Raw genomic sequence first — 12,317 nt, 5'->3', positions numbered from 1 at the left:
GGGCGCGAATTCGCAACAATATATATATATATATATATATATATATATATATATATATATATATATATATATATATATATATATATATATATATATGTATATATAATTCCAGCAATCTGTGTGTCTGTCTGTCTGTCTGTCTGCGACCGCCGTTTCTCGACAACCGTCGGTCCGATCTGATTGAAACTTGCCAGGAATATTGCCGGGGCCCCGCAGATGTGCCTTTTCGAGGTTTGAGTCGATCGGACGAGCGGTTCCCAAGTTATGGCCATTTTACTGCTTTTTCAGTGTTGAAAAGGTGTATATATGGCAGCTGAAGGTGTTGTTCCACCTTCTCACCTTATCATGCAATTTTGTTTCCCAAATTATTAATAACCAGACGATCACCAGTCCGATCAGATTGAAACTTGCGTGGAATATTGCCGGGGTCCCGCGGATGTGCCTTTTCGAGGTTTGATATCAATCGGACGAGCGGTTCCCAAGTTACGGCCATGTATCTGTCGACCAATGACAAGACACGGTGCTATGACGTCACTAAACACGTCACAATTAACGTTTATTTATTTATTTTTTGTACGATTGACGGTCCGATCTGATTGAAACTTGCCAGGAATATTGCTGGGGACCCGCGGATGTGCCTTTTCGAGGTTTGATATTAATCGGACGAGCAGTTCCCAAGTTACGGACATTTATCTGTCGACCAATATCTGCGAAAGAGGGGGACGGGAGTGGGGGGATGAGAGTGGGGGCGAGACTAGGGGGGGATAGGAGGGGGCAAGAGAGGGGGAGAGAGAGGGGGGCGAGAGAGGTGGGTGAGAGAGAGGGGGCGAGAGAGGGGGTGTGAGAGTGGGGGGCGAGAGAGGGGGGATGTGAGTGGGGGGCGAGAGAGGGGGCGCGAGAGAGGGGGCGAGAGAGGGGGGCGAGAGAGGGGGCAAGAGAGAGGGGCGAGAGAGGGCTGGACATACTGGCACTTACCTACGGGCACGCACCTATGGGCCCGCTCTACGGGCCCGTACTAGTAGATTGAAAGGATTCCACAAAATTGCATTCCTTTGTCAAGGAAGGGATCAGAGGGGTGGGAGATTCTACGACTGTCAATCAGCCTGATGGGGGCAGCTACACAATGCAATTAGCAGCCAGACAATGCAATCAGCCTGATGGGGGCGGGGTCGCTTGACAATGGAATGGGCCGCCAGACAATGCAACGCCAGACAATGCAATCAACCTGATTGCGGCGGGGTCGCTCGACAATGCAATGGACCACCAGACAATGCAACGCTAGACAATGCAATCAGCCTGTGGGGCGTGGCCGCGACGCAATGCAATGGGCCGCCAGACAATGCAACGCTAGACAATGCAATCACCCTGATGGGGTGTGGCCGCCAGACAATGTAACGCAAGACAATGCAATGCAACATTCCACCAACATCGTGTCATCAACTCGACCTGCCACGTGGGTTTTGAAAGAAAACGCAGTAAAATATGTATTTGTTCTCTTCTGGAGTTGTGTTGTTGTGTGAATGTGGAGAAGAAACCCCGGAGAGAATTAACGGAGATGAATCGGAGGAACAACTGAAGCGGGACTGCAAGGAGTTACAAAACAATGTGGACGAGCTGGTTGGAATCCAACGTGACACCGACGTCATGATCTTCAGCGAAGCCACAAAACTTGTGGTCAAGCTCAAAGAGACTGAGAGGATCAGGCTCATGGAAGAGATACATCAGCGGCACCTGAGACAGAACTTTCTGATCCCGACAAAGGCAGCACTTGCATGGGAACAGGGAGTTCAGATTACAATGAGGGAATGTCAGGTTTGGAATAAGGGTGTTTAAAATAGAAAGAGGAAATGTCAGGTTTGGAGTAAGGGCGTTCAGATTACAATGAGGGAATGTCAGGTTTAGAAGAAGGGTGTTTAAAATAGAAAGAGGGAATGTCAGGTTTGGAATAAGGGAGTTCAGATCATAACGAGGGAGTGTCAGGTTTGGAATAAGGGCGTTCAGATTACAATGAGGGAATGTCAGGTTTAGAAGAAGGGTGTTTAAAATAGAAAGAGGGAATGTCAGGTTTGGAATAAGGGAGTTCAGATTACAATTAAGGAATGTCAGGATGAGAAGAAGAGTGTTTAGAATAGAAAGAGGGAATGTCAGGTTTGGAATAAGGTGGTCCAGATTACAATGAGGGAATGTCAGGTTGAGAAAATAAAATACACCATCAGAGATGGGGAATCCCCCGCCATTGAAAAATAATTGAAATCAGATAAGCGGTTTTCCATTTATTACATAAAAACCTTTTTTTCAAGATGGTCGCCCCAGTCGGCCATCTTGGATCCGGTTACGGCCAAAGTCAATCGGGTTCTTCCTTTTCAGGTTGTACATGTGTGACCCAAATTTCAAATCGATATGGTGAACAGTTTGAGTTATCGCACTCACAGCTATAAATGTTGACGCCCAGCCAGCCGGACGGACGGACGGACGACCCGGTGACAACAATATCCCCCTTCCGCCACGCGGCGGGGGATAAAAAATGGAGTTCAGATTACGAGGGAATGTCAGGTTTCGAAGAAGGGTGTTTACAATAGAAAGAGGGAATGTTAAGTTCAGAATAAGGAAGTTCAGATTACAATGAGGGAATGTCAGGTTTGAAACAAGGTGGCGGACCTCAAGCGCCCTTTGGAAATATGGAGGGGAGGGGGGATATCTTAGACATTGCGGGTGGGGCAGGGGTGTGGGGGGCGAGGCTGAGGAGGAAACATTAGAAGACAGAAAGACCACCGACCTGCCTGCACTGAGAGTGAGAGACCCAAAGACTCAGCTTTCACAGCGTGAAGCAGAGAAAGGTGAGAGGTGGGAGCTCCAGCCCAGAGGGGAGAGCAGTACTCCATCAGGCTGCGGATGAAAGCTTTATATGTGGTCAGGAGCTTAGGTGTGTCAAGGAAATACTTTGCACGACAGAGGATCCCCAGTCGGCGATGTCACAACTTGGCACAATTCATCAACTCCCCGTGGGGTGTGCAAGAGTGACGATGACGTCATCGGTGAAGTTGTATCCCAGCCATAATTTATTTCATTTTTGAATCCACCGTGGAGGATCGTAGGAGAGCACACACACAGAAACGCACAAGGGGAGCATACACATGCAAATCCCAAGAAACATAGCAGGATTACACTGGCAAGATTGAACAAGTTGTTTCACTCAAATGTTTCCTTCGCATGTTCAAAGTAATTTGGATACGAAATAAAGCCAACATGAACAGGAAATAAATATTTGTTCACGAGCGCCAGTCAGAGTGACCACTATATTCGTTATGTCTGTGTGTCTGTCTGTCTGTCCAGAGCATAACTCCGTGGACTTTGATCCGATCTTGATGAAACTTGGTTATGTGTTCGATATCAATGTCTAGTTGTGTTTTCCTGGATGAGGTTGTGCTACGCCCATTGTGAGTGGAGCCACGCCGAAAAAATAGCCATTTTTAGGGGGTAGTCGGATTAAAAATCTATCTTCTCCTCGGGAATTGACTGAATGGAATGGGTTCTTCGGTATTTGAATAGCAAAATGAATTATCGAACACTTGTTGTTGTCCGATTTTCCATTTTCGTCCCAAGGTCAAGGACACAAGGTCAAAAACTTAGAAAATTGGGAATTTTGACATAAAAATCATCCGACCGCCCAAACTTTGAGAGGGAGGATAACAATATTTTTTAATTATAACTTGGTTAAAAATTATCACATTGTCTCATCCTTGACTTGAAACAATCTAAATCGTGAAGTACCGCTCGTCAGCCATTGTAATATTCCGACTTGTTTATCTATCGAAAATTCCAGCAATCTCTGTGTGTCTGTCTCTCTGTTTGTTTGCGACCGCCGTTTCTCAACGACCGCCTTTCCGATCCGATTGAAACTTGCCAGGAATATCGCCGGGGCCCCGCAGATGTGCCTTTTCGAGGTTTGATGTCAATCGGACGAGCGGTTCCAAAGTTACGGCCATTTTATTGCTTTTTTCAGTGTTGAAAAGGTGTATATATGGCAGCTGAAGTGTCGTTCCACCTTATCACCTTATCATGCCATTTTTTTCTCAGAATAATGATAACAGCATCTTAATAATAATAATAATAATAATAGCACAATAATTGGCAGTACACAATAATTGAATAAAAAGAATAACGTGATACAATGACCAATGTCTGTCAACCAATAACGACCTATATATTGTCTGTCAATCAGACAGGACACGGTGCTATGACGTCACGAATGACGTGACAATGCTTCCTCTTCAGATTGAAACTTGCCAGGAATATTGCCGGGGCCTCGCGGATGTGCCTTTTCGAGGTTTGATATCAATCGGACGAGAGGTTCCCAAGTTACAGCCATTTATCTGTCGACCAATGACAAGACACGGTGCTATGACGTCACAATCAATGTTTATACGCGAGGCGGCTTGGCCCCGCCTCCAAGCACGTGTATGTGAAGTCCGTTTATGCAGATATGCGGATCAAGGGAGGTTCAAGCCCCTTTTTGCTCGACCAATGGCTGAACAGAGGGTGGCGTGGCCCCGCCTCCAATCGCGTTTTGATCCGCATATTTGCATATCGGCTCCTCCTGAGACCGATAAAGAGAGGAGCGCAAGGCGACTCACGAGCGTGAGTTGGGAGAAGAGCGGGGCAGAGCGTGAGTTGAAAGCATGAGTTTGGAGAAGAGCGGGGCAGAGCGTGAGTTGGAAGCGTGAGTTGGGAGAAGAGCGGGGCAGAGCGTGAGTTGAAAGCGTGAGTTGGGAGAAGAGCGGGGCAGAGCGAGAGTTGAAAACATGAGTTGGGAAAAGAGCGGGGCAGAGCGTGAGTTGGAAGCGTGAGTTGGGAGAAGAGCGGGGCAGAGCGTGAGTTGGAAGCGTGAGTTGGGAGAAGAGCGGGGCAGAGCGTGAGTTGGAAGCATGAGTTGGGAGAAGAGCGGGGCAGAGCGTGAGTTGAAAGCATGAGTTGGGAGAAGAGCGGGGCAGAGCGTGAGTTGGAAGCGTGAGTTGGGAGAAGAGCGGGGCAGAGCGTGAGTTGGGAGAAGAGCGGGGCAGAGCGTGAGTTGAAAGCGTGAGTTGGAAGAAGAGCGGGGCAGAGCTGAGTGGAACTGAGAGAGGGTGAGTCGAGCTTGGAGAGAAGTTGCGGAGGAGTTGCAGGGAAGACGGCGGATGGCGACGAGGTCGCGGTGTGGGGGTCGCTCGACTCGTCGCTAGATCCAGGCCGACCAGCCATACCCCTCTCCCTGAGCATCAACGATTTCCCCCCCCCCATTCGCGCTGAGATAGTGCCGGGGGGCCCCCGTTCCCCCCCCCCACCCTAAACGTGGTGCCAACGGGACCGCTCGCGCGGAGCACGCCGGAGAGGACTCGCCGACCACGCCAGGGCACGGAGTGGGGGCGCAGCGGCGCGAACATTGCGGCTTGCCCGCCATCGCGTCACGAGGATGCGGGTAAGACCTCCCCGGTCTCGTGGACCTGGCCGATCTTCCGGGATTCACGTACATTTGGTCTATGGGCCTGTCTGCCTCCTTGCCTGTGAGGGTGGCTTTCTTCCTTTACTTTTTGCGTAAATGCTTGTGGTGGCGCCGTCTTTCAAGTAGAACTGTGTAAGTGTTGCCATGTGTACGCGTATAGTCGGTTTTAACTCTGCATTTGCTTTTGTTGCATAATTGTATGGCTGTAAATACATGCGTCTGTGTGTGTGCGTGAATAAAATGCATGCTTGTTGAACTGTTCCCGCTCTGCTTCGTCTCCTTCCTTTTCATTGACTCTCCATCCTGCATCGCGTAAGAGATTTGTAGTGGGTTTAAAACGCCCGGTAATTAATCGGAACAGTCAAGGCAGACGATAACTCCGCTTGGTTATCCCTGTAATACGGAACGAACCGCTTCAGCGGTTCGTGTCCAGAGTCGGCCTGTGGCGTTGTACGATCGCCCGGTCGACCACTCGCGCAGGTACTTAGGTAGGTCGAATTTGGCGAGCAACCCTATCCTGCGCGGGTGACCGATTGGCACGATCGTGGTGAGGTTAAACCCCCACCCGTAACTGGCTCCGGGCGATAGTTCCCGGAGGGTCACGACTGAATTGTCCGTCCGGTGGGCGACGTGCCGTGATTCGAGTTACGTGGCCGATCGCACGCCGGCGGGCGCGAATTCGCAACAATATTAATCGGACGAGCGGTTCCCAAGTTACAGCCATTTATCTGTCGACCAATATCTGCGAGAGGGGAGAGGGGGATGAGAGTGGGGGCGAGTGAGGAGGGGGGAGAGAGGAAGGGCGAGACTCGGGGGAGAGAGGGGGGCAAGAGAGGGGGAGAGAGAGAGGGGGTGGGAGTGGGGACGAGAGAGAGAGAGCGAGAGAGGGGGACGGGAGAGAGGGTGTGAGAGGGGGTGTGAGAGGGGAGGTGGGAGTGGGGGCGAGAGAGAGAGAGAGCGAGAGAGAAGGGCGAGAGAGAGGGGCGAGAGAGGGGGAGAGAGAGGGGGTGGGAGTGGGGACGAGAGAGAGAGCGAGAGAGGGGACGGGAGAGGGGGTGTGAGAGGGGGTGTGAGGGGGGTGGGAGTGGGAGCGAGAGAGAGGGGCGAGAGAGAAGGGCGAGAGAGAGGGGCGAGAGAGGAGGGGGAGAGAGGAGGGCGAGACTTGGGGGGAGAGAGGGGGAGACAGAGGGGGAGAGAGAGGAGGAAGAGAGGAGGGGTGAGACTCGGGGTGAGAGAGGGGGAGAGAGTGGGGGGGAGAGAGAGAGGGGAGGGAGAGAGGGGGAGAAAGGGGAGGTGAGAGAGAAGGGGCGTCACAATTCAAGAGAGGGGAGAGAGGAGGGGCGAGAGAGGGGGGGTGAGAGAGAGGGGCGAGAGAGGAGGGGCGAGACGAGGGGGAGACGAGGGGGGAGCGAGGAGGGGCGAGAGAGAGAAGCGTCACAATTCTTCTTGGTTTGATATGACGTCACAATTGACGCTGGGGACCTGAGTATGTTTCCCAGGTGTTTCCCAAGTTATGGCCATTTATGATACGGTTGGTCCGATCTAATTGAAATAATGCCCCAATCCAGTCGTTGTTTGCGCACCTCCGGGCCCGCCCCTACCTGCCCGTACTAGTATTAAAAATATATCAAAATGTTTTTTAAAACACTCATACAAATAGTGCAGGACCCTGTCGGGCCACTCCACAGAGTTTAGTGAAACAACTAACACTGGTGAAATTACAGAACATTTCAATGGCACGAAAATTAACAAATAATAAAAAAATGATGAAGTTTCACATTCAAGTAGAATTCACAACCAGGGTCAGGGAGTCGACGGTGACATTTCACAGTCGAAAGGCCAAAAGATAAACACCATAATGTAATACGACTTGGTAAACCTTGCAGCATCTTCAGTGTTGTTCTTCATTCACTCCAACCATCTGAAAGCAAAACAAAATGTTCAGAAAAGTGCCTGACAGGTATTGATAAACCTTATTAATAAAGAACCTTTCTTACATCATGGTACGTGTGGTCATCTGGAAATGAACGGTCCACTTTAAACTCTTCATCATCTGGAGTCTCCTTGTATACAGGGTTCTCAAACCGTGTAGTTTTGACTTCCAGGAGCCGCCGTTTGCGGAAAATGTAGAACCCAGTTGCGCAAGCCAGAACAAGCACTGGGGGAGCAGTTTGTTCAGATCAGCTGTGAAATTTCATCGATCACTTGCATGGAAGCACATTGACAAATCAATGGAAATTGTCGGAACCAAGGATAGAATAAAATATACTTACGTAGTGGGACATTTACAGCAGCTGCTGCTGGAGAAGAGTTGTTTACCTTTCCTTGAAGAGCAGGTTCAGCTGAAAAGTAAGAACGCAATGAATGCTGGGAGTAAAGGATGGCTCGTTTCATGCATTGCCAAATGTCATCAGCAAATGCTGCAGGTTGGATAACGGGTGGAAGCTCGAATAAATAAATAAATAATAATATTGGAATGCAAACTCTAAACATGATTAAAACCAAAGACGTCAAACGTCCAGTCATTGAGTTAGAACGACATGATGTGGACAAGCAAATCAAACGTCAATACAATCCACGAACATCCTGTTCTCCCAACTCAAACCTACAAACCTGTTTGGGGAATTGGGAGGATGGTGATACGTGGTGACTTGGATATTGCAGGTACGACCTCCCGCACAGGTGCAAGAGTCGTCTCAGCCGTGGTGCCAGGTGCAAGAGTCGTCTGACCCGCGGTGCCAGGTGCAAGAGTCGTCTCAGCTGTGGTGCCAGGTGCAAGAGTCGTGTCACCTGTGGTGCCAGGTGCAAGAGTCGTCTCACCTGTGGAGCCAGGTGACATGTTCAATTCTTGGATCAAATCGTAAAGGGATTAAAAGCTCCTGTTAGACATTTTACAAACTTCATTCGAGCCTTCAAACCGAGGAAAAGTAAACATGACACCTTTCGTTGTAGATGTCATGCCGGGAGTTTTCCTGGGAATGTCAGTCGGTGGTGCAGGTGCAAGCTTACCTTCAATGTCAATGTCACCTGTCAATGCACATGTTGGAATAAATATGAGATCATGACAATTAACCAAACACAATTCATGGTCTCCATTATGGGGGAAAGCTAGGAAGGGGTGGAGGAGAGCGAGGCCTCACCACACATCACTATACACTCTGGGAGTCTCATAAAACAGAGAGAAGGAGTAGTGGGGAGGGGAAGGGGATGTTCTGGACATGCGTTTGATCGGAGGACGTGGGGAAAAGAGAGGGTGGGGGGGGGGAATGATCCTCTAATGCCGACATTAGTACAGGATTGAGTGAAATTCATCCGCACCAGTGTTTGTGTCTTTATTTAATTTCCGCACATACATTAACCTCTCGAATATCTTGGTAACCTGAGAGACGAATTGTGGAATTGATCCGAGCAGCAGCTCCGACTGATAAAAAGAAACAAAAACAAACAAACAACTTTCATTTGTCCAATTCGTACATTCTTTGACCCCTGTTCCTCTCCTCGACCCCAAGAGAGTTGTCTGGTGGTTGACTGGGTTTCGGAGGAGGCTAGCTCGCATGAGGAGAAAAGAAGGCATTGTGAGGGGAGGGAAGGCAAGGCAGCCTCAGGGGAGGGGTAGGTAGCCTGATGGAAGGGGGAGGCAGCGGGAAGGCAGTGTGACGGGAAGAGAAGGCAACCTAAGGGGAATGGAAGGCAGAATGAGGAGAAGGGAAGGCAGTGTAAGAGCAAGTCAAGGAAGTGTTCGGGGATTAATGGCAGCATAGCAGGGTATTCCAATCGTGATAAAACACATCCAAACAGAAACGTATTCTTTGTAACCGCCGTGTTCAAAATAAAACCACGAGAGAGCATTTAAATACGAAATCCCAAACCCATACCATCGACCTGGCTGAGGACTCCCAGCATATTAAACCCCCGCCCTCCCCAAAACCATTTTCCAAACCTCCTCACAGTCCATGGAAAACGTGCACCGGTAATCAGCTAAAGAAATAATCTCAACCAATGAATGCACAGCATCTTCACCACAATCAATTTCATCGGCTCCGTTGTTGCAATCTTCGTCCCCATCGCACAGCCAAGCCTTTGGTATGCAATAAATTCTCACTCGACCACCACATGCAAACTCCGTAGGAGGGCAGCTGCTCTCATTGTCTGAAACAAAAGCATTGTCAGGCATCGCCATCACAACTATTGAAGCAAGACCACAGGTCTGTTTTGTTTTTGTAATGAAGGTGGGAAAAAACAAAAAAAAACCAGGCCGATGAGCTCAAAGATAGTCATCGCACCAACAAAGCGGTCATGTTAATATGCTTAACGAAAATATGGGATAATTAAACTCCGTATTAGAATATAAAACAGTACTTGAACTCACGACAGATTGCTGGATCTTCATCAGATCGGTCATTGCAGTCCACATTTCCATCACAAACAAAATCTGAAGGTAAGCATTTACCTCCACCACAAACAAAATTATGAGGCAGACAGGTGTGAGAAGCTGCATAATCCACAACAAAAAGAAAACAAGAAAAATATCAATCAGAGATTGCACACCCTCACCAGGAATTGTGTTGTGTGGTGTTTGTGCACTGGTGTGTTACGTAGTTAAAAAGAGATGCCATCAGAGCTTCCATTTTATAACTGCTGGCATTGATGACCGGGTACCAAGCCGGCCAGGAACCAAGCCGGGTACCAAGCTGGGTACCAATCCAGGTACCAAGCAGTGCTGCTTTGATGGGACACCTGACCCTGACGCATTAAGTTTTTATTATTATTCAATTTAATTTGGAATGAGATTAAAATAAATCAAACCAAATGGAAGACCAAATCGGTACAGTTCTTCATTACAGAAATCAGAATCCAATCCATTAGGATCATACTATGCAGAGAGAATCAGTTCTGCCAAAGCAGTCTCCTGTCCTGGACGGGTCACCACTTCAACACAGGATACTTGAACAGCTCAATCATCCCAACAAGCTGGTACTCAGGTTGCTGACCTCAGAAGGATGGCAGGCAGAGTCAATCCCAGCTAGTATTAATTGAACAGCCAAGCAGGATTTGAACTCAGGACTCTCGTGTCCCAAACCCACCAATCCAACCATTAAATCAACAACAGGCATACAAACATTGCAATAGTATGCAATTAATAGATGTACGTGTGGTCAGGGTGCAACTAATGTAATTCATACACGTATTGTCACATGGCGTCACAGATGGCTTCACGCATGGACGGAGTCGTAATGGTCTTCTGGGTCTTAGGATCTTCAAGGTCTTATGGGTTTTTGTGGTCTCAAAGGATTTTAGGGTATTTAAGGGTCTTCAGGCTCTTGATAGCCTTAAAGGGTGTTCGGGGTCTCAAGAGGTCTTTGGGTTCTTAAGGGTGTGTAAAGGTTGAGGTGGTGAATGAAAATACCCTGAGGACAATCCCTGGATCAGACTTGGTCTGTGTGTTAAATGTGGTGGTTGCCAGCCAAGCGGTCATTGCAAAAAAAGGTGAACATACAGACAGACGACAACTTTTATTTATGAGATGACACTTTGAACCTCAACAGAAACAGCAAGTTAGAACATTCCAATGGACATCTTGTGTGTTTTATATCCAGTCTGGCACCCTGCCTTGCTCTTTACAAACTGGCAACCCATTTCGTGCCCACTAATTGATTTGTTGACGTATTGTTAAGAATATGGAACCCATGAGCACTCAACATGCAGGTCCCCATAGCTCAGTTATTTCAATTAGTAAATGTGGATAGATTGCTCCTTTCCCCTCTGTCTAATAGGAATTAATTGTGCATGCGCTGCGAAGTTATTCTATAGATAGGCTTTTTACACTTATAACAACAACAACAACATCAACAACAACAACAACAACAACCTTCCCCTCGCTTCCTCAACCCGACGCCAAAGCGCCCGCGGTGGGCGGAGTTCAAGGAGGGACCTTGCGGCGGCTCTCCACCAATCAGGAAGATGCGAGCAAGTTTGCCGTCGGTCGGCAAATGGGCGCAGAGCGAGCTCCAAGAGAAACAGAGCCTCTTTGGGGGGCGGGGAATCGAGACGCCCCGACACGCCCCCCGACCAATCATGGAGAGATGACCGATTTCCCCCCGGCGAATGAAGCGTGCGAAGAAGTGAGACACGTCCCCCCCCCCGCCCCCACGAAAAAGAGGGAAGAAAGAAATGGGACGGCATGGTCATCTGGCTTCTGGTCTCGTCTGGTCGCTGGTTTTTGGTCACGTCTCATCGCTGGCTTCTGGTCTCGTCTCGTTGCTGGCTTCTGGTCTCGTCTGGTCGCTGGCTTCTGGTCTCGTCTGGTCGCTGGCTTCTGGTCTCGTCTGGTCGCTGGCTTCTGGTCTCGTCTCGTCGCTGGCTTCTGGTCTCGTCTCGTCGCTGGATTTGGTCTCGTCTTGTCGCTGGCTTCTGGTCTCGTCTGGTCGCTGGCTTCTGGTTTCGTCTCGTCGCTGGCTTCTGGTCTCTTCTGGTCGCTGGCTTCTGGTCTCGTCTCGTCGCTGGCTTCTGGTCTCGTCTGGTGACTGGCTTCTGCTCTCCTCCCGTCGCTGGCTTCTGGTCTCGTCGCTGGCTTCTGGTCTCGTCTCGTCGCTGGCTTCTGGTCTCGTCTCGTCGCTGGATTTGTTCTCGTCTTGTCGCTGGCTTCTGGTCTCGTCTGGTCGCTGGCTTCTGGTTTCGTCTCGTCGCTGGCTTCTGGTCTCGTCTGGTCGCTGGCTTCTGGTCTCGTCTCGTCGCTGGCTTCTGGTCTCGTCTGGTGACTGGCTTCTGCTCTCCTCTCGTCGCTGGCTTCTGGTCTCGTCGCTGGCTTCTGGTCTCGTCTCGTCGCTGGTTTCTGGTC

General features: G+C 49.4%; 1 protein-coding gene across 9 annotated transcripts in view; it reads right to left on the bottom strand.

The window, feature by feature from the left end:
- LOC147008380 (uncharacterized) overlaps nt 1–12,317 on the bottom strand; it is an 89,049-nt gene that overhangs the window by 57,024 nt on the left and 19,708 nt on the right. For 6 of the 9 annotated variants that reach the window (XM_085864728.1, XM_085864738.1, XM_085864734.1 and 3 more), the window contains 2 exons: nt 9,849–9,971; nt 9,500–9,628 (listed from right to left, as the gene is read on the bottom strand). The exons of the other annotated variants lie outside the window; for them this stretch is intronic. In XM_085864728.1, the coding sequence (XP_085720854.1) occupies nt 9,500–9,628; nt 9,849–9,971 (252 nt within the window). The remainder of the gene's footprint in view (nt 1–9,499; nt 9,629–9,848; nt 9,972–12,317) is intronic. 9 annotated transcript variants of the gene reach the window in all.

This window comes from Eptatretus burgeri, chromosome 19 (genome assembly GCF_056783735.1).
Source record: "Eptatretus burgeri isolate ZD-2024b chromosome 19, Ebu_testis_v1, whole genome shotgun sequence".
NCBI classification, from domain to species: Eukaryota; Metazoa; Chordata; class Myxini; order Myxiniformes; family Myxinidae; genus Eptatretus; species Eptatretus burgeri.
The sequence above is the reverse complement of the archived record's forward strand: the minus strand, read 5'-3'. Positions and strand labels throughout refer to the sequence as shown.